Consider the following 22931-nt stretch of genomic DNA (forward strand, 5'->3'; position numbering starts at 1 on the left):
ATGTTACCTTGCCTTGGCTATAGAAGTCCCTCAGTGCTTCCTCTCAACACAGAATAGGTTGTCTTCTGAGTCTTTGTGGAAAAGGGATGTTGAGGGAAATTTTCTTCCTATTAGTAATGAAATGCTAAACTTTCTCAGTGTCCAGTCTCCCATTTAACCATGAGCAGCCAGAATCAGTGGAGTTATATGATGGACCACTGATAAAACTCATTGCCCTGTCTGAAAGCCAGAAGCAACTCAGTGCTCTGACACTCATTATTTACCATTTTCCCATGTTATATGCTGTATTTGGTCATGTTCAGTAACTCTGTAGTAATCAGACAAGATGGAACGGCAGCTTGTCAGCTGATTTAATTAAAACCACATTGCTTTTTTTTTTTTTTATTGCCTCTCACACATCATTAATATTCTGTCTAAGACGCGCCTGCAATCTAAAGATTGGAATCAGTCTCATTGTGCTCTTTCCAAGCTTGAATTCCCAGACACACAAACCTGGGAAAGAGTTTTAAAGGGACAGGTAATAGTTAGAAGCTAATTTGATTACATTGAAATGGACCCGTCATTGGTCCAAATAAATGCTTATTAAGGGACCAGTCTTTCAAGTTGCTTTTAAATGCAGTGCAGGATTTGCTTCCATGGATATGAGTGGGAATAGAATATATTTAGGATTTCCCAGGAGTCAGGTCTTTGCTCTGTAGCCTCCTGTTCATTCAAAGGCTTGGTTATGCAAATATATTAAAAAGACTTGAGTAAATAACACTGCGCCCTTTTTACTTTGGTTTATTATTTACATATTTAGCAACAGTGTTGCATCGTTCCCCTTCTGGAGTGCCAGGTTAAAATCCATTTCACAGTGACAGTGACAATGTATAAGCCAGCATATGCACTTGATTAACTGCCAAATTACCAGGAAAAAAAAATCTAGCATTTTAAATTAGATGTAGCAGTTTATTTAAACAGTGATTAGCTTTCATCAACAGTATGTGCATTTTTGTTTTCTTTAAGAAATCCTGCCAGTCTCAATCACAGCTGCAGCCCTCCTGAAGCACTGTGTTAGTGACTTGAACAGAGCTTTACAAATACTTTTGCAGTCAATTACCATATAGGTTTCTTGTGTTTTCAAATTCAGGCAATTGGAGTCAACAACCACTGCTGAATAAAGGTAGAGCCTTGAGAACATTTTGCATAATAGTCATCAGTGTAGCTGATAGCTATTACAGGGTTCTTGTGCAGTAAACCTACGCAGATACTATCTCTCTCGTCTGTCTGTTCCAACATGCATCTCATCGCATTTGCAATCCTTTTCTTTAATTAGCTGAAGCCTTCACTTCAGTCTTTCATATGTCAACCAGCCTGTGTACACTTCCATATTCTTAATCAGTAGCCTGTTGTCTTTACTTTGTCATTCGCACTAGCATATAAATCTGCCCTTCTTATGATCCTCACTGCTTGGTAGAAGTCAAAACATGCTGTTTAATTTTCCTGTTCACTGATTTCCATTTGTTTCATGTTCGAATGCTGGCTCTTTTCTCCCTGTTGGGCATGCTGTGAGCATTAAACTTAGCAATCAAATGCCAAAAAAGCAGTCCTTTTCCCTTTCCACCCACAAAGGGGTCATCCAAGCACCCTTGCTTGGATGCTTACCTTAATGGAGTGCTCTGTGCATTTGCAGTCTGTCTAAATGGAGTGGCAGCATTGAAATTCCACAGGCTGGCATAACTTATCTAACAAAGCAGGTGCAAAACTTATGTGCTCTCTTAGAGGTGTAACTGTGTAACTGGCTTTTTTCTTTTGCAGTTTCTTCTCATTTTTATTTAATCTACTACAGCAGAATAGTTCATTTCACCAACAACACATCTGATCCTGAGACAGCAAGGGTTAAAAATAACTCGACCTAAAAGGATGAGAGTGTGGCCTGTGGTTGTCCTCTTGCTTTTAATTTTTCTGGTTGCTGGGAGTGGAATCCAAGGCTGTCTGTAACTGTCTGACAGGTGGGGTGGCTGGCCCTGACATCTGTGTCCGTGGCTGATCCCCAAGCTGAACCTGGAGCGCATTAAGGATGTCATCTAGCTTCTGGTCCATCTGCATGACCTGTTAAGGAATTATAAAGCAGATGAGCAGTCAAGTGGTTGTGCATGCTTCTTGTGAAAGACATTAACTGGTGAAAAGTTTAGGAGATACAGGAGGGACAAACCTTTGCAGTTGGCATTGGCATCTTCAGGTCTTGAGCATCACAAGTCATTCAAGTTTTATCAGACCCTTTGCATTAGCTAGTGGCAAGGTCAAGGAGTACTGTGAAGTCACCAGGAAGGATGTAAAATAGTACTAAGTGACTCCAGAAGGACAGGAGATTGCTGGCCCCAGCACTGACCCTTGGAGTCAGCCATTTTGTCTCTCAACATTTTCCAGTGCTGCCAACTTCTCTCAGTGATGATGCATGCTGCAAACATCTGTTCCAAGACTCTGTTTCACTCTTTGTTTTATCATGAATATTTTTTCCCATTACCTCTCCCCAAACTTCACCACCCTCAGCTTTAGGACATCATGCTTTCCATTACTGTCTTGGGAAACTAAACAACTCCCCTCCCTTCACACTGTAAATAAATTCCTCTGTGATACATGTTATTGCCAGAGATCCTACCAGATATGATGTTTATTCCCATGCAATGATAGAAGGATGGCCTACTAAAAACCACATTGTTAACACCAATGACTTCATTAGAAAAGAACACCCTTTCTATAAGAACATTGACAGGCTAAACTCTTCTCATTTTGTTGCTTTAAGGGTGAAATTTCTCATGCATATTCTCTAGTCAGAGAAATACTTATTGTTATCGTTAGTTGCCATTATTACTATTACTATTTTTTTTTAAGAAGGATGCTAGGTATCTCATCTCTTCTACAATTTAAAAACAAATCCTAACTTCTGTCAAGGGAGACTAAGCAGACATTATTCCATTGTTGTAGCAGGGCTTTCACCCACTGCAAAATGGCATCTTGTTCAACACTGCGTCAGTCAGGAAGACGAGTTGCTGAGTGTTGACTGCTGTAGTCTGCTGTAAAGGCAAAAACGTGGGCAGCATCACGTAAGCAACTGGGATTGCTCATAATAATGCTTGAATACAGTGCCACTTTGTGTAATAGATGAGCTCAAGAAAAATGAGTATTTTTAAGAACATTGGATGGTTCACTTTTCAGTTATCTGCTGTGAAAGTCTGAGCCTCTGCAAACTCTGATCTGTCCCAGTGGGTCTAATAAACTTTGATAGCAAGCCTTTTAAAGTGATATCAGATCTAAACTGAGCTTTCACTAAAGAGAGAGAGACAAAGTGAGGGGTTCTAGCCTTTTTCTGTGCAAAGATAACTTTGGAAATAACCACTGGCAGCGTGGATTGAAAGTTTAGCAGGCTGAGATTGCTTCAAAAAGCAAGGAAAAAACGATCACCTTATCCACTTTTCCCTCCTCTACCTTCTCTTAATCCAAAAATCTGCTCTCCTAGGGGCCCTCAAATCTCAAGGTACGAGATGCTTATTCAAGCTATATCATTTTGGTTGCCATTGTTCTCTCTGAGATACAACCTTCTGCTGGCTGGGGAAAGGAGGAGTGAAGTACTTCTGCTTCATGAAGGGAAACACATGTGCTTGTCTCTCTTTCAAAATCTTTTCTCTCTTGAAAACAAGTTTTCAATTTTGTTTTCATTACTACTGTGTTCTAGTAGAAAAGTCCCTCTCCCTGGGTCTGATCAGTGTGGATGACCTAAGGGTGTGGGTTATCTTAGATAGTATTTTCAAGCAATAAAGAGGAATTATTTTTGGCATGGCTTAAACAGTGCAGCTCTCCACTATGGTTTCTGCCTATGTACTTTTGACTATGCATTCAGGATAGAGTGGACACTATGTGGTAACAAGGGCAGGGTGGGCAATATGTGCACATGTTGGAGAATCAGGGCCATTTCCTATAGCACTGGCTGTGACTGTGACCATCAATGCCTATCCTAGTGTATGAGGAGTCACAGTCTAAAAGCATCTCATATATAGGTATGTGTGTGTGTATTCACAGTCTTCAGTTCAGAACAACTCTGAACAGGCTGTCAGAGGTCTAGTCACCTCATAACCAGCGTTATCCCACACCAGTAGTGGCCCCCGGCTTTCTCTTGTTTAATGAGCTATGAAGATGAGCGTGGATGAGTCTGTCAGGGCAGGTCTTACTCTCTCTCTACTATGGCTATGGACAGAAAGCAGTCCTGTTCTCATTTCTTGGTCCTATGACAGTGAAAGGGCATGGAGACATTGCACCTGCCTCATTTTTCTCCCCCTTATTGCCATTTTCCCTTTTTCTACATTGCTCTGCTTCCCTGCTGATATCATCAAAGTTCTTCACTGAAGAGTGGAGCTTGACTTAAAGGAAAAAACAGAGCAATAATAATATTTTCCTCAACAGCTCTCTCTTCAAGGAGTGTGACACCACAGTGCTAGACACATGTGTAAGGTGTTTTCCAATGTATGGAGAAAAGCAGGGCAAATGCTTGTGCTGGTAAGCACTGACTTAGATGGAAAGCTGGAAGTCACTAGTAATTTAAGGGTTAAGTAGCATGGAACTAATTTAAAAACCACAGCCTTTGTTTTCTCCTCGGTTCTTGAAAAGCCTGTTTGGCTGATGCTGGTAATGACTCAACAGAATCTTTCTTCAGCAGAAACATTGTACAGAGCAGAAACTAAAGCAGAACTAATACATTAGAGTAAAAGAGGTGTAGGCAAGGAAATGGGGTCAGGCAGATGAAAGATCTCTTGGGGCTTTCTTTTGTGAGGCTTTGTTGATTTTGATTTGCAAGCTTGATCTTAGATAAGTTATGCCTATATATTCTATATCATTAAAACTTGCTGTATTTCTCTATATTTTGCCAGCTCAGTGAGAAAATATAATAGGGAATAATTTTATGCAGTTTCTTTCAAGGAGAGGAGAGGGGTGGAGAATGTAAATATTCATTTGTAGAGGAGAAAAAAGAAAAACAACACGTACACAAGAGAAGAAATGGGACATTCTGCACTTTGATCATGCCTTTCATGCAGAGATCTGCAAATGCTTCCCGAACATTAACAAATGAAGTTGCACAGTTCTTCTGTATCAGCTAGACACACACAAGCATTTTAATGTTCATTTTTGAGAACAGAAATAGGATCCTGCAAAATGAAGTTTGCATGGAGTGTTAGATCACTTCTAGTCCTTAGTTCTCTTTTGCATACAAGATCCAGACACACCATGCAAGTAATCCAGTAGACGTTCAGCTGGAGAGACATGTTCTTAAGTACCTTGTAAAATGGGAGCCTATATAAAAGTGGGTCAATTTTGAAGGCTAGTCAACCGCAATTAAAGGGTTACAAGGTTACAAAACAAGAGCTGTGGAAACGTAAAGGCTTGACTGAAGTCAGGAGGATGACTTGCAGGATTAAAGGACTTTTCACATTGGTAAAGGTTTTACAGAAGAAAGTCCTAATTTTATATTGTCATTTAAGCAACTACTACATTCCTTAAGTCTTTTTGCAAACAGGACAAGCTGTCAGTGTCAAATAACATACCCAGGCAAGCAAACGGGTAAAGGGTTAAATTTTGCAACGCATTTCTCAGCTGAGTAAAGTGAGAAGCCATCTGGGCCAGCCACAGAGTTTCCAGAGAGATGTGATATGCCCCTCGCAGGCTCCTTGGAGACAGGTGAGTTTGGCAGCTGTCCACAGGCAAATGGCAACAAAACTTCTGTTCTCCTGCATCACAAAAGAGCTCTAGAGGCAATCTATAAAATTGTTAAAATGCTTTCATATCCTTTCAACCACCCTGCAGAAAGGAGATGGCAAAAGCAGTTTAAAATATTACTCTGTTATTATTGGGACTATGAGGTGTGCCGAAGGAGTGTTGAAATGTATATTCATTATAACATCCCCCATAGAAAGGGGCTGGATCCCATGGTGACATGCAGAGCTGTTACACAAAGAAAATGGCTCTGTGAGTCACAGCAAGCCATGAAGGGGACCTGGGTCAGGCAAACAGTGGGACGCAGCCTGCCCTTGCTCTTAACCATGAGCACCAGCTTTGCTTTCAGTATTTGTTATTTGTGGTTGCTTTTAAACCTGTATTTGTTAAAAGCTGGTGCCCAGCCCCTTATTTAAATACCTCGTTTTAACTCAGTGTGTTCCTGTTGCAAAAACCTCTTGTGGAGAAGGGGACTCAAAGAATGGCAGAAGCAGAGAGGCCTGGATCATCTTATGGATTTGCAACCGGCTGGCAGATTTCCAACTCCCCCCAAGAGCTTTTTGATATGTTTTCGTAGGCACACTCTATAAACAAAATGCATGTGTAGAAAGCTCAGTTGGCATAACCACACGATCTCTCCCGAACCCTCTAATTTTAAACTAGACAACCCTCTCCCCCCAGGTTATGTCTTTCTTTTTAGTGTTATTTCTGGAGGTTTGGAAAGACAGAATCAACTATGTGCACAAGACCCTGACTTGAATTGTTTCCAAAGGAGTAGCAGAAGGAAAGATGGTCTGAAGCAAGTCTGTAAGTAAATCCATGAATATGCTCATCTGTTGCTAAGTAGGTAGAGCTTTGTATCAAAAACTAGACCCTTTAAATCAAATAAAGTTGCTGTCCCCTTCTTGAGACTGGGCTCTTCTCCTGTCTTTGCAGGTTCTGCATGAACAATCCAAACGTACAACCTTCATGCAGTTGTCTGAGCTGTACAGCCTTCACAAAGTTGTCTGTCACATGTCTAGAGTCCTGCAAACTTCATCCTTCAGCAAACTGAAGACCTGAGGACAGATGGCCAAGAGACACCAAAGCACAACAGGTATCAGGAGGAAAAAAGATGATTCCAAGTTCTTTGCAAGGTGTTACATGGAGCTGGCACAACATCTGCAAGGCCAGAGCTGCCTTAGTGTGCTGTCCCAGCACATGTGAACACAACATCCCAATCCCAGTTTTCCTTCAGCACTGGGAACTCAAACCCAGTCCCCCAATCACTACTACTCTAGCCCACCTCTTAGATCACAGACTTACAACATCCGAGACATAAGATATTACCATTTCCTTAATTTCCAGTTTAAGCTGCAGCTCCTGGCTCTAAAACTAGCTAAGAAAAAGCAAGCTCTTCTTGCTGCAACATGGAGTTATAAGCACTTGGTGTGATGGTTCCAAATGCTCAGGAAAAGCTAGACTGATAGATCGGCTGTATTTCATGTTGAAAAAAAGTCCATATGTGACCTTTGTCTGCTAGGAGCTAATCTATCTGCATTTACTTATTTCTGACTATGCCCAGCTTCTTATCTTTGATGGGTTACCTAAGGATTAGTATATAAGAGAAAATGGTATTAATTTAGTAGAATCAGATAATATTTAAACCAGTGCAATCCATTTTATAGATGCTTCTGTTTTTGACTCATGTAACGTATATTGATTTAGCTTAAGCTAGTTATCTAGAAATTGGTGCCATTCTCTCATGCCAAGTAGGTCTGTTGCCTGATTTCTCTTCTTGTACCAGATGGTGGACTGATTTGATTAGATCCTGCAAAGCTTATGTTTAGCTTTGTGCACACATCTGGTCTTGTAGCTTCTCTCTGCCTAGAGTTACATCCAATTATTCAAACATACTAATAGCCTATCCTACAGTTCAAAATCTGAATTGTTTATTTTAGGAATCGCTCTATTTTTTAGCATGTCCCCATGAGGATTTATTACTGCCCAGAGACTGCTTATTCTGGGATAGGAAATCTTTCCTCCAAAACACTGTATGTGAAAAAAAAATCTGTGCAAAACTCCCTCCCTCCCACCTCACTCTCCCCCAGCCCATTAGAGAAATTTCACTTAAGTGAAATGCTGAGGCCACTGAAACCTTTTTTTTTTCCTGTTTAATGTGGCTAGCTAATGTGCATGTTGATATTGTTCTGCTGTAAATAGATACCTGTAAGAAGCAATTTGTCACACCAGCCATAGAGACCACCACTGCCCTGTGGAGGCATCTCGTGTGCAAGGTGTAGAAATCTGTGGGTCTGGTCCAACGAAGCACTTCTGCACGTGCTAACTTGAAGCATGTGAAGAGTCTCCACGAGTTCTCCAAATGTTTAAGTGCTTTGCTGGACTGAAGCCAGAATAGTTAATAATTTTCAAGACAATATCTTAAGGATAAGCTTTCTGTGTCTCCTAAAATACACACACACACAAATATCTACACCACTATTTTTTTTCCTGAGGAATGACCCTTGGTGATAACCACGTCACCCTTTATGAAATGATTTAAGTATTAATGTTGGTAGGGACTTGGCATCTTATCTCTCTTCTTAAATCCACAACAACAACAACAACAGAGGACTTTGATGAACAGGCTCCCATGAACAGACTCCCATTAACAGACTGTTTGGGGGATGAGTTGTAACAGATTTGGAATTGGCCTCGATCCTAAAACGACGCTAAATCCCAAAACAAGGTTGCCAGGTGGCACAGACGCAGGGAAACATCTCGCTGTGGTATGCCAGTGTTTAGTAGCCAACTGCCTGCACTCCCTGCCCTGTCAGTAGCCCCTGCAGCTCCTTGCTTCATTCTGCTGAGAATGCAAATAGTGCAGAAAGGCCAGCTTAAGTCAATGGGAGCTTTTCCCACTAACCTTAAAGGTCACATAAACAGGTACATTAGTAAAAGCAACAGAGAGCCCATTTCCATGGAAGCCTGTTCTGGCAGACCCAATTCTCCACTAGCACGAAAAAATATATATAAACCACCAGACTCTCACGTTTGGCTTATTCTACATACTCCTTAACAGATATCGGTTGTTTATTTTCATTCCATACAACTTATCTAGATAAGCCCACAATTTTCCAGGCCTCCCTTCCTTTATCCCAAACATCCCCACCCATTCTTAGGTCAGGTGTTATAACCTTTGGTGGCCTGGAAAATAATAATCTTTATTTTAAGTATAGCTTCAATTGTTTTGCTTTCCATCTACCTTTCCTGTTTAAATGAAAACACAAAATCTATCCCTCCATACTTTGGTCCTGGGGTATTTCATGCTGGTACCCTTTTTGTGAGCATTGTATTTTTATCTTTCCTATGATACAGTTGCAGTGATAAATCTCTGCCATAAGAACTGTGTTTGTGGACTCCAGTTCTGGTGTAAGATGTCATTTGCTTAAATCACTAGGCAGTTTGCAAGAGTTCAGCACTCAGTTTCTAAAAGTGTTTGAGATTGGAAAGTGTTTGAGATTGTGTTATATTGTGCTGGTGATGTTACTGCTTTGGTAAAGGTGTGATTTTTTAAAATGAGTCCTGGCTTTCTAAATGAATGAGGCTTACCTGATCATCCATCTGTATATACGTTCCCACAGTAACTTGGGAATAAGCTGGACAGTTTCAAAGATATTTGACACAGAGACAGAGGTATTGCAGATAGAAAGATTGTACAGTTTTCTAGAAGCTTGGCTCTTGTGCAGAAAAGGGACATTCAAATAAGTGCCTTATTGAAGGAAAGGCAGAAGAGGAAGGTGAACTGTATTATCAGACCCTGGAGAATCCACACAGGATGCCCTGACCACAGGAAGAGCTTTATTCAGCAGTTGCCCCTTATTAGCCTCTGATTATCAACCACAAAATACAGAGCAACAGGAAACAGGGCAACATAATTTCTACAGCTCACAGAACTACTTGATACTGGCTGAAACAATTTTGACTGGTGCCACTGCTGGACTGGACACAGGGATGGCATCCCGCAGCTGCAACTGTGCAGCAGCACATTGCTCCTAATGCAGCAGCTGCTGTCGGGGTGCTATATGCACATGTGTCGGTGCTCTAAAACAACCTTTTTTCCTCCACCTGATTTTTCCCTGGGAGATAAATCAGACTTTGTAGAACCCTCTTTCTACCCGTTTACATACATAAACGGTTATTTTTGTTCTTGCAGGATGTTTCATTCTTCACCCTCCTCAAATCCTTCTCTGATCCTCCCTGTAATCTTGCCATCTCTCTCAGTGACACTGGAGCTCAGCCACACCCTGGATGACGCACTGCCATTTCTTAGCTCATTATGTTGTGTGGCTGCAAGTCCTGCTGCAAAACCAGCACGGGAAGAAACAGCACGCAGAAATAACAAAGCTAGTCCAGCCTCAAAGGTGGATATGCACCTACTGTGAGTCACACCTTAATTTCACAATAAAGCAACCTTGCAATTTATTCTCTGAGATGGTGATTTTTATTTTCAAATCTCTGAATAGTATCTGACAGAGAAAAACAAGGAAAAGTAACACTGAATACTTAAACAGTGCCAGAAGAGCAATGAGAAAAAAGTGTCCTTAGTCTTTCATTAGATCAATGTGATAAACTTGGCATTTGTAGAGGAATGTGATGTTAGTATTTGTGCCGCACCTAAACATTTGAAGAAATGTCACCAAACTCTTTGTGATCTGATTATTTTGCCTTTATACTTGCCTTTCTGACCTCTGTTCAATCTCTCACATGAGAACAAAATCTAATCCCACTAGCCTTAGGGCTGGTTAGGCTTGAAGAGTTCCTATTTTGGGGAGGACACTTTGGGATGCTAAGTTTTGTGTCTTTCTTAGCTAAGTTGCACACATTACTTACTCAGACTGAAATCAGTGGGTGAATTTGCTTAATACAAATCTGCTGACCTAACATCCAGTCAAGCTAACAGCCTCCAGGCAGAAAAAAAAAGATTGCCCAGCACAGCTGACAGATTGCATACGACGAATGACGTTTATATACTTCATTGCCAGTGTTGATATACAAGTGCTCTCCATCGACCCTCATGTTCACATACACAGAAAATTTACTTCGGATTATCTGTCCATCCTTTCCTATAGTTGGCAGGAAAAGCAAAGAGAGAGGGAGGGAGTGTTATTATTGGGAGGAGCACAGGTATTACAGTGATTGTGATCTAGATAGTGAGACATGTAGATACTAGAAAAGTTCCAGGCAGTTCTTGTATGACTAGGCTGGGACTTGGTAAACCTTGCCTCCAGACTACTCCCCAGCATAGACTTCTTGCTTTAGGACAAGTCACTTTCTGGATGTGCCTCACCAATATTTGTTGATCTCATTCATCAGATAATCTGCTATTTCTTATCTTGCTGACATGAAATCATACAGAATTGGGTAGGTTTGAGTCTTGGTGCAAAACAGAAGCCACAGATCCATAAAAGATAAGGGTGATCTAAAATGTTGACTGAACCTTTGGCTGTAGGATGGAAATGAGTCTATAATGGAAAAAAAGAATGTAAGATTAGTCACTATTGGAAAAGGACCTAAGAAGTGCTTTTTGTTCCCTCAGACCAGTGACTGGTTTCTTTTATTTCTGTGGTGCTGCTTTACATATTTAACCCTTGAGATTTTGTGAATTGAAATGGGCATGGCAGAGAAGAGCTAGAAATGTGGCACTGTGACCATGCTGAAGAATAAATTTGTCAGGCAAAATAATCTGATTTGAGATTAGAGGATGTCACTAGAGGCGAGGGGCACCATCTGGGCTTATAGTTTTCAGCTCTGTCAAGGAATTATCAATACAATGTTGTCCAAATTCTTTAGCAAAGCTAAAGACTGGTCTATGTGCAGACCTGTGTTCAAACCAACTGCAAAACATGTCTTTCAATATTCCAAGGGAATCTGTGGCTGGACACTTATTTTCACATGTCCTATTTTGATTAAAGCAATAAAATAAGCTTGATGGAGACTTACTCATTATAAGGGCCTTTGAAAGAGAAACCTATACCTTTGTACTGTGCAGTGCTGAAAAATGTGAATGGAAATTCCTGCACTTACTTCTCTTCAAGTCCGCATGGAACAGACATCTAGAGTCAGACTGTCATATCTCCTGAGGCACGCTGCAAACCTTGCTTAATGAATGCAACACAATTCGAGGAAGAAGCTACAGAAACTGGTGCTATGTATTTAAATAAGAAGCATTACACACACAGAAACAAAGTTGTTAAAATGTTATCAGAACATAGTGAATGAGGGTGGAGCAATTCTTGATTCCTGCTAATTCAAATATGCTTTGTTGCACTCTTTGGTTTTAGCTTGTCTTGCTTCTCTGTGACTTGATGGATTTTCCCAGTTTGCTTGTATACACTAGGTCTGATTTACAGTATTGCCACACACATTTTAAAATAATTCTTGAAAAAATAATGAGGACTGAATGGGTTGTGTACTCTCTGATTTGATTCTGCAGCCACAGTAACCTCACTTTAAGGATGTCTGTACATCAGTCACACTAGGCCGCAATGTTTGGTCCCAAGTCAGCAAAGCCATGGGCATAAACCACATGGGAAAAATGACTACTTAGCAAGAAATGGTTTGTGACTTAAGCTTAGATTGCTCAGCATGTGGAAGGGTCTAAGCAGTACATGGAGCGTCTGTCTGTGACAGAAAATAACAGTGCATAAACCAGATAGAGTTACCATATTCTGGATTCAGAACTGCAGAAGAGATTACAGAGAGAATGAATTTGACTATTTGTCTTATTTCTCCTTCCCAAGTTGGAGAACTATTTGCATAATATATTCTGTAGTTAAAGAGGTTTTTATAGGTATTTAAAATACTTACTGAAAATAGGAGACTCAGTGAAGCAGATTTTCAAAATTCAAAATGTAGATTGTGAAATTGAAAACATTTTCTTGTCTTTTTTTTTGTGTGTGTTTCAGCAGGGCTATATCCCCAGGGGAAACTCAAATAAAATATTAATTAAAGCAAAGAAAGGGAGGTGTCTTATTTGAACTCTGCTGAGCTAGATAGATTACCTATGAAAGCTGGCATTGCCAGGACAGCTGTATGAAGAAGCCTGTGGCAGAAGTACTGGTGTCTTTTACAAACAACAGGAGACAGGGTGGGAGATGCAAAGCCATAACTGCCAGATAGATTTCTTCCTCATGAGGCATACGCTAAGTCAGCAGAAACCTGCATGGTTTTTCTGTTGCAAGGCACTGCAACTGTTAACTAAGGGAAAAAAAAAGTCTATTAGTCTATTACACCTACTATCATTCTTACAGTTCTTTGGCCATCCCTTCCAAGGAATATTGCAGGGGAGAATATTATAGATCCTGTTTGGAGAATAAACATTCAGTTTTCTCTTGCGTATCTCCTTTTGGTATTATATCATTGCACAGAAAAAGTACAGCAATAGAAAGGGACATGTACTAACATGAACCTTGAGTTGCAGGAATATGGGAATGGCCTGCTGAGATTTCACTGTCCTTGAATTTAGTCAAATTATTTCAACTAGTGCTGCACTTTAATTAAGACTTTGGAGTACCAGATGTTTTGAAGTTCTAGAGGTAAAATGGGAAAACCATGGAGGATTTTATACCAATGTCTGCTGTAGGGGAAAAGAGATCTTCTTCAGGCTCGTACATAAAATTCACTAATAAAATGGCTACCTGTTTGAACTATGCAGGACCCTGCAGTTTTAATTGCTTTAGCTTCTCATCTGTTTGCTCAGACGTTACATTCACTAACCATGAACAGTGATTTTGATCTACTACTCAACATAACCTATAACATGTAATATGGGTGTAAGCTGTATTTAAAAAAGACTGCATTATTTGTTGTGTAGTGTTTCTCACCTCTTCAGAGAAAACTTATTTAACATCATATGGAAGTAGTTGTCAGTGAGAAATAAAATAAGATTTTCTGTCTTTAATTAATTAATGTTTTTAAGACGTTTTACTTTGATGTTTTAAAAGCATATTCAAAATCCCCTCTGTGATAGGTAGCGGTAGGTTTGCACCAAACTCAGTAGAGTAAAACAAAAATTACCATTATCTTGAACTGAAGCTCTGGTTTTGGCTGTGTGACCACTGTATTTGGCTTTCTTAACTGCACAGGATGGTGATCTTGTGCAGCCCTGTGAGCTACCAGTTGACAACAGCATCTAGGGTATTAGTAATAGAGGATTCATCCCTCTCTTGCTCTGCGCTGCTGCTGGCTCATGGTAGCCCAGAGGAAAAGAGCAGTCCTGGAGCTGTGTTATAGCTGGGATTGTGCCTTGCAGAGGTCCTGCTGGGAGAGGAACCTTGCCATAAAATAAAGTCCCTGGGCAGTACTTTTTTTTAGATTTTAAAGTTATTCAGAAAACAGATTTTCTATCCTACAAAAACATTCAAAATGAAAAGTCTTTGAAATGCTAGCATATCCAAACTAGCTACAAGTAGCTATGTGTTACAAATTAAATTTGACCCTGATCTGTTTGCCTGTAATCTGCAGAAGACAAAATCACTGTGAAATACACCCCATTCACACACAACTTTGCATTTTGGAAATACTGAAACACCTGGGTTCAAATCTTCACTTGTTTTCCTTGTTCTTAAAAAGTTCACTTCCATATGAACTATCCATAGAGTTTTCTTAAAAAACCTATAAAAACTCTGGCAGTTTCCACAAAATTTGTCAGAAGGGGGGAAACATGTTGATGTAAAAGTTCCTACTAGCTCCAGTTTTAAGCCTTTTTAACTCCAGTTTTAGCATTTATGCACTTGCTTAGCCGTGAGAAAACACTCAGATTTCCCCTCCCATGCCATGTTGTGCATAAGTGCATATGCATGTGCACATGGCCACTATGTTTAAATAGGTATTCGAGTGGTCGACTGACCTTAAAAAAATCTACTTAGCTCTTTTTGTCTGTAGAAACAGATATGACATTCAGAAATATAATTGTGTGGCACAGATTATCTTGGTTTAAGGCAGGTTTGCTAACTCATGTAGGTTTTAAGGGAATACTCCAGGGGCAATTGAGGAAATCACATGAGCTCTTACTCCAAGCACTGTGCCACAGGCCTGCTCCTGCTTGACTTCCTCTGCTCTGCAGTCCCAGGGGGATTTGGGAAAGCAAGAGAAGGGTTTATGGCTGTCGTGCTATGCCAGGGGCAAAGCGAATATCTCCGTATGAAACTATGGACGCTCTTCTGTTCACTCACAACAGCTGGATGCTGTCGACGAGTACAGCAATCTGAAATATTATTTTAAAGCTAGCTATGGCATTCGTAAGTGGAGCTGCGTGGACAGCCGGGGAAGATTAAATCCTCTTGTTAGCCACAGGGCAGCATGGTGTGGCAATTAGTATGTTAAGCAGAGCTGAGAGAGACTTTTGTAATGAAACCAAAAACTTGGCTGGCACCCAGAATCTGCAAAGGTTCAATAACCTTTCAGTAAACCTGGACTGAGCCTTGGCAGATTTATAATTTCAAGGAGGAACTGTTAAAACACTCTGGTTGTGCATGATTTTGAGCCCAAACCAGGCCACGCTTGGCAGTTTGGGAGTTTTGCTTTGAGTTTTTTTGCATACAAATCCAAAACACAATGTAGACTCAGCAGGGAGGAATCAATGCAAACCAAAACTGCTGAGTTTTGCACAGCTCTAATTATAATCTCTTCACAGTCCTAGTTTTATTTATTATTGTTTGTACTGTGGTAGCAGTGTAGGGCTCCAATCAGCTTTAGGGCTGCGCTGTGGTAGGGGTTGTAAAGACAGAAGGAAGAGGCAGGATCTCTGCCCTGAAGAGTTTATAATCCAAATAAACAAACTAGATAAAGAATGAGGGAAAGACAAAAAACACGTAAGCACAGTGATTAGGCATTGGCAGGACAATTGCCCTTTGTTTTTCTCACACTCATACATAAAATTGAGTATATTTAGCCTGAAAACTCTTTGGGGTAGAAAATTCAGAGGGAGGTAGGATGCATAAAGGAGTGGAGAAATAAAGAGCAAGGACTGACTGGCGCAGCCAGATTGCCATAACGAGGGTAGGAGAATGAGGCAGGTGATAGAGGGTTGAACAGGAGGAGTACGAGGCATGCAATTATTCAGCTGTGGGTAAAATCCAAACCTCAGATCTAACCTGCATATGCTCTTCCTTTTCCCACAAAGTGCAAGTCCCCATTTTAGAAGAGAAGTCCTTCCTATCAAACAGTCACAAAACCAGCAACATACAAAATGTTGACCTTGCACAAGTCACTTAACCACTAAAGAGCTATCGTCAAGCATAGAATGCTCAAGTGTCAAGCAGGGCTAAAAATACTTCCCTCTGTGGTTTAATTCCTGCATGATATAAACTGCTTTGACATACTCAGGTGAAAGGTGCTAGAGAACTGCAAAGATTTATTTTTCATGAACCTCCCCACATGCCATTTTCATTGCTAAACGAAGACCAGAAGCCAGGCCTTATGCAGAGATAAATATATATATAAATACATATGTATACTCATATGTATTTATGAAAGAGAAGAATGTATAGTTCTCAGAAAAGAATTTAGATTTCCAAAATCCATATACAGGATCCTAAAAGAATGACCAGATTTAAAAACAGGACACTTATTTGTCTAAAACTGGGTTCAGGAGTCAAGCTAGAAGTTCTTACATGAAAATGCTTTGCGAGAAGCTAATTGGAAATTGCAGATCTTAAAAAAGAAGCTTGTCATGACTAACTTTTTTTTTTCTTTCTTTTTTTTCCCCCTGAATTTAGGTGAAGGTTTGGGCCAGTTATTTTCTCCCAATTATTCATCATTCTATGACTATTAATTAAAACAAACATCTCTGTGAAGCAATTTCTCACAATGGGAAGATTTATATCTTGAAACCGAAGTCTGTTTTCTCACTGTGTCTATTTTCTACACTGGATAAACATCCAAATTTGTTATTGCAACAATCACCAGTGCTAGCTTTCAGAGCTTATTGCCAAGCTTGGGGTATTTATTTTTTGTTAAGCCCCAACTCCTAAAGTGAACTGATTAGATGAGAACCTCAACTGGCTGTTAAAAAAAATTAAATAACTTTATGCTGGACCACAGGGTTGGGGAGAGAAATGGGAAACCATGAGCAGAAGGCATAGTAGAGGTTCCAAACAACTGAAGGGCAGGAAAAACTGAAAACCTCACATGTATTATTATTTTTAAAGTCTCAGGACTTTGAAGCCAATCTCCCTCTTATAATTTGGAGGGGGGAGGGGGCTGACTCATGACTTTCAACTGCCAAAGCCCAGCAATGTGAGGGGTTACTCATCGCCTTGCGGCTGCACCAAGGTTTCTCACCAAGGGGCTTCTCACCCCCTTACTGAGCTGCACGTGTTCGTTATCGCTGAGTGTTGGGCTTCTGCCACTTTTCGTTTTTTTTTCTTTTACTTTTCTTCTTTTTCTTTTTTTTTTCTTTTTAAAACAACCTTGCTGAGGCATTCAAGAAAGTATTCTCTTCAGAAAATTACACAGACTTGGCAAGTAGAGACAATAGGTCAATATCTGGGCCTCCCCAATCTGACAGGATCCCTATAGCTTTCAAAAAAAGAAGAAAAACAGAACTATTAAAAGGTCTCAGCTGCCAAATAGTCAGTAAGTCCAAAACAATGTAAAGCAAATATAAACATTATATGATGAAACGCATTTTTTTAAAAAGTCCTCTTTTTTCAGCAGTTAGATGTATTTTGTATACAATGAGAAGATTCAATCTTGAAGGTAGTCCTAGTATATGAAATCCCTACATCTCACAGTCTAAGATATATATTTTATATGAAACAATAACTGAAGCATCTGCATTTACCTTGGAAAAAGCTCATTTTGTCCTTTTGATTTATGAAGGCTGCATTTCTCCCTGCTCTTTTCCTTGTAAGAGGAGAAGGAGAGGGGAGAAAATTATGCCTGCAAGGACTGAACCTAGCTATGACTAGAGAAACTAAAGGACACTAATAATTAAAAAAAAATTAAAAAAAAAAGTGTGAAGAGAATGACAAAAACACAGGCAGGAGAAAAATCGGAAGTGTGAAAAAAAAAATCTATACATGGTTATGGTTTGGAACACCCAAAGGTGCACCATGCTATGCCTGGGTGCCTGGCCAGTGAGCCAAGGCCTTGGCCACTCTTTGTACAACAAACAGATAGGCTAGGCTGGACTAGGCGCCAACATGAATAGATGTGAGTATGGAAAGCCATCTCCATCCCTCACCTGGCACAGCCAAAGACCTGAAAACCAGCAAGATAGCCAATTTGTTTCTCCCAGAAGCTGTCCCTTCTTTATCACGTGAGATGTTTTCTGTGGCACATTAGTAAAAAAAGGCAAAGTGGCTCCCAAAAGAGAGGAACATAAGCTTTTCGGTTGGCCGAATGCACATTCTACCACCTTGTTGCAGTTTCTATGGTCTACATTTGCCCATTTATGTGAGTAAATTCACATCCCTGTTTAGGGTGTAATTAAACCTGGTGCTTTTATCTCAAGCTGTGGCTGCAGGAGTCAGGACAGTTACCGTAGAGCAGTGGATATAGGCACCCATAGCTGAGAAGAGGGATTAATGCTCTGTAGTATGAATAAATTAATGCTAGAATGCCATGAAATCATGCTCTTTAACAGAGAATCTTGCATTACTGTTTATGAATCTCCACTTAAAGTAGACTTAAGCATGCATTAATGAACTGGTATTATCCTTACTTTTTGCAACATGAATTTGTGAGCTGGTAGAAGATAAATATTAGACTCACTAGTGCTGCCAACTGCTCTCCAACAGTTCAAAAAAGTCATTCTTTCTCTTCCTGCTGTTAAGTTAGCAGCATACCCTGTCAACAAACCATAGCAAAAGCTGCTTCACAAGTCATCATGACTACATGACATGAGGCAGCTCGCCAACACTACACAACTTAGCCACTAATACAGGGCAATGCCAGATTCTAGTGGGCAACGGCAACTCGTCCTCAACTCCTGGGGTGTCCTGGGGCTGAAGGGCTGAAGCACGCTTCCCCAGTTTCTGGACCCATAGCTGAACAAACCAAGGCCAATACAGTTCTACTGCTCCTGGTGCATGACAACTAGTCGGAAATGGAGTTTTCTACAGCTGATCAAGCCTGCTCAGTGTCTTTGCTCTGTCATGTCTCAACCTGCACAATTTGCAAAGAAGGTCTTCTCGAGGCATCTTCTCAAGGTACAGCTGAAGCACTATTTGGCCAGCCACCACATACCTAATACTTATTTCCAAAGAGATATATGAAGTTAAATAGCCTGAACGACTTGGTCCTGCTGGAAGGAAGGACGTGTTGAACCAGAGCTTTCTCCTTTATTACTCTTCTACAAAAGGATCAAGGGAGAAAAGCAAGATTCCCACAATAGCTCGGAAAATACCTCAGTACAACGCTCAGGGCTGTGGGATGTGCCTTCACAGAAAAGCCCATCACCTAATGCAGTTGTTGGCACAACTATGCAATTAAACTTATGCACCACGTAAGCCTGTGAAGGCTTAAACTCAGGAATGCCAAGTCCAGACAAATTCTGCTGTACAGACAGAGTCAAAGTGAATTAGACAGATTTGTAGATTAAAATGGAAATGCCTTCACTGTTCTGATTACTTATACCATTCTATTCCATTCTACACTTTTAAAGAAAATTGTTGTGTGAGCAAACAGAGCTTCAGTTTTCTTCTTGAAACTCCTGACGCCAGTGATCCTCTGCTTATAAGCAAGGAAAAGTTATGTATAAGTCATAGGGTCAATTTGTTTACCTTGCCCGTGGCAAGAGTTGGGTTCATCAGGTTAATTTCAGTAGTTGCTGAAAGGTCTTGAGATTTTTTTCTGGTGTCATATGGCTTTTGCTGTTTATCAAAGCAGGAGGTAACCATGGACTGTTCAAAACATAATGAAGTAAACAGCATTTTTCTGCATCAAGCTCATCTTGCAAATTAATTAATTTGCATTATTGGCCCTCTCTACTCCATGGAAATCATACAGAATGGGAGCAGCCATTTAAAGATTTTAGGGGTTATGGTTCACATTATCCAAAATTGGTTTCAGGACTGATCATTCACAGAAATGTGAAAGAAAGATGAAAATACTGGTGTTTTTTATTTATTATTATTATTTATTTGTCTACTTTTATAGATGTTGTCATCTGTTAAGTTCAAAGCCTTTGGACACTGCCATAGCCAACCCCAATCTGTGATGAATTGGTTCTTTGTTGTAGGCTCTAGCAGAGTTGATTTCATATTGCTGATGCAGCCAATGGGCTTGGACTACTCTTGTTATCCTTTCAAACCGTATACCATCAAGGCTGAGATCAAGGCTGTTATCATCAGCTGATGTACTTTAGATTTCAAAAATTCATTAGTTCTAGTTTTTGTGGGTTTGTGTGTGTAGGGAGAGAAGTTCATGAAAATCAGAGCAACAAAAAACTTTTTTGGTCATCAAGAAGAATGTCTTTAATAGTGCAAACGGGAACTAGTCCTATTAATATAAAAAAGTTACACTTGAGATAATCTCTTGATTTGCCATTAAGCATGGCTATTGATTCTACTGCCCGTCCTTAGGAGAATTTGCTATGATGAAAAAAATACAGTGGCAATAGCAACAAAGTACAGTATTTTCTGGCAGACTCTGCAAGCCCTTCAATGCAGGAAGTAATAGATTATAAACAAGTTTTATTTTAATCCCTGCAGGACATATTGTGAGAGTCCAGGAACAAGACCTATTTTTCTCAAGGCCATCCAGAGGAAAAAAAAGTTCTTCAGAGCCCAATACAATATCAAAGAGATCAGTTAGTAAAGAAAAACTATCTGCTCCTGGCAAGACATCAAAACGTTCCCACAAGTTTATAGTTGTCCCACTGATCATCAAAGAAAAGAGTTTTGGTTGGGTTTGGGGCTTTTTGGTGCCAAGAGGTGTTACTGATTCTGAGATGCCTGGTATAATGAAGAATGCCAGCCAAATGACTGCTGAGGGAACATAAATGGTCCCTACTATGTGAAATGGGTTATCTCTGGGCTATTTTATGAAAAAAAAACCAAACACTTTTTTTTTTTTTCTGTGAGCAAAATGTTTAGTTACATGCACAATGCAGACAGCTGTTGTACACACAAAAGCTCCTGTTTGTACACAGCAGTTGCATATAAAAAATGAGAGTAAATATATTTCATGTGAGAAAACTGTAATATCTAATTCTTATAAGTACATGAGTCTACTTATTTCTACTGTACCCTTTTATTAGGGTACAGATATGAGGAAATATCTGAAACAAGGAGGGATTAATGAAAAATTCTTTGTGGTTTAGCTGTGAAGGGATCCAGGAGTGAGTATTATAATCACTTATTTGTAATATCATAAAGCAGTGGAGCTCAAGTTATGAGACATGGTCTTCTTGTGCCATGTACGAAAACATAAGAACAGAATGTGTAGATGTTGGTACGGCTGAAACCTCCTTCAGCTGAGTCCCTGTATGAGTATAAATTAGAAAATAGCTATCCTGGCAAATACTCTGAGGAGAAACGCATGATTTACCAAAAAATACAGTGCCAGTTTGATGAGCAAAATAATAGCAAAACCATGTTTATGTGCATATCAGAGGGGTAGGAGGAGCAGAGCACAAGGGACTCCTGTCTTGGCTCAGCTAGGTATTTTTATAAAACTTACAGGCACTTAATAGCTGTGGGATCTTTGCCATTCATTTGCTAAAACCAACCAGCATATTCAAAGGAAAGACAGAAACACAGAGGCTTATTTCCTTCAGAAATGAGTCTGTCCTTCCTCACTCCTCCCTCCCGATGCTTCTAACAATTTTTGTTCTACCTTGCCCTATCTAAAGAAGAAGCAAGAGTCGGGGGAAAGGATGGACTATGGCCCCAGGCCAGTGACATTGAGCTGATTGAGATGCCGTGGCTACCTGACAGCTGCTCTTGAACCAAGTGGGGCACCAGCAGTGAGGGACAAATGCAAACCCTCTGCAGGCTCACAAGCAGCCACTGTGCCTACAGCTGGCCATTCAGACCAAATGAGCTTTCAGAGAGGGAAAAAAAAAAAAAAAGACCAAAGCAGCAAGGAGTCTCTTGGTTCAAAATTAAACCTTCATTTTGAAGGTCAGCTGCACAAGACTGTGGTCTCCTTAACAGTCACAAGATGTAAGTGTGTCTGGGAAACCGCGAGCAATGGCCAGGGTAGAACAGAAGGGTTTATGAGGGCTCTCAGCTGAAGAGTGCTCCTGTCTGCAAGAATCACCGTGCATCTGGGAGGACAGCCACAGACTATCTTTGTTTTAGCAAATCTCTGCTGTGAGAATAGGCTCCTATTCAGGTGATGTTCTAATGGCTCCTCCCTCTTCATACCCAGACTTTTGAACCATTTCTGACCTTCACATAGTCCAAAGTTACTTGAATGCTGATAATCCCCCATGTTGCAAGGTCTGCAATTCCTTTCTTTCACACCTGACCCTGCAAGACACTGCGGAGCACTTTGGCTTGCAGCAGCACAGAGCCAGTGTCTTGGCAGTACACCTGTTAATGAAACATTGATGCAGCCATGGATGCTTGCACATGACTTTGCACAGTGGTTGGTATAACCATAACACCTAGACCAGCCTATCCATGGAGAAGGATGGGTTCCTCCAGCTGATCTGGGCTTTGAAGGCAGACATGGAGACCATTTGCCCTAAAAATCTCCCAGATTATATTCTGACAGTCCTAGTACTGAAAACTTCTCACTTAATAAACATGTATAAAATCCTTAGCCAGGATTCAGCCCAACCCACAGTAGAAACCCAAGCAGAGCATTTAGTAGCTCTTAGTAGCTTGTTTCCCTCTACAATCAATGGCTAAACATGGTCACCTGTGCAGAAGTGTTACCTTCTGAAGCAGCTTCTGGTTCTCTTATGGGTATGAGAAGCCTTGCAGAGCTGGACTCCTCTTGAACATATCCTTGCTCCCTCACATTGCTTGTTTTATCTCTGTACTTTTTTGATTCATTGGATGATATTGATCAATCTGGAGGCTGGAAATGTTTTATTTTCTGCCTTGAATAATAACAGTTTTAAAAAAGATTAAAAAAAGAGATTGGGTGAGAATCTCCTAAGGGTGGAGATTACAATAGGCAGCACTTACTTGAAGTGCTGTCAGAAATTTGACAAGCTATTATTTTTGCAAAAGTTCTATGCCATA

General features: G+C 40.3%; 1 protein-coding gene across 1 annotated transcript in view; it reads right to left on the bottom strand.

Moving 5' to 3' along the window:
• Window positions 1-1935: 1935 nt before the first annotated feature.
• The window catches only part of LOC112942350 (potassium voltage-gated channel subfamily KQT member 1-like), a 468427-nt gene continuing 447431 nt past the window's right edge, over window positions 1936-22931 (bottom strand). Inside the window, exon 16 of the mRNA XM_026033255.1 lies at window positions 1936-2091. Coding sequence (XP_025889040.1) covers window positions 1936-2091 — 156 coding nt within the window. The remainder of the gene's footprint in view (window positions 2092-22931) is intronic.

The sequence above is a fragment of the Nothoprocta perdicaria genome, unplaced genomic scaffold, assembly GCF_003342845.1.
Source record: "Nothoprocta perdicaria isolate Ctin4 unplaced genomic scaffold, notPer1 scaffold_126, whole genome shotgun sequence".
Classification (NCBI taxonomy): Eukaryota; Metazoa; Chordata; class Aves; order Tinamiformes; family Tinamidae; genus Nothoprocta; species Nothoprocta perdicaria.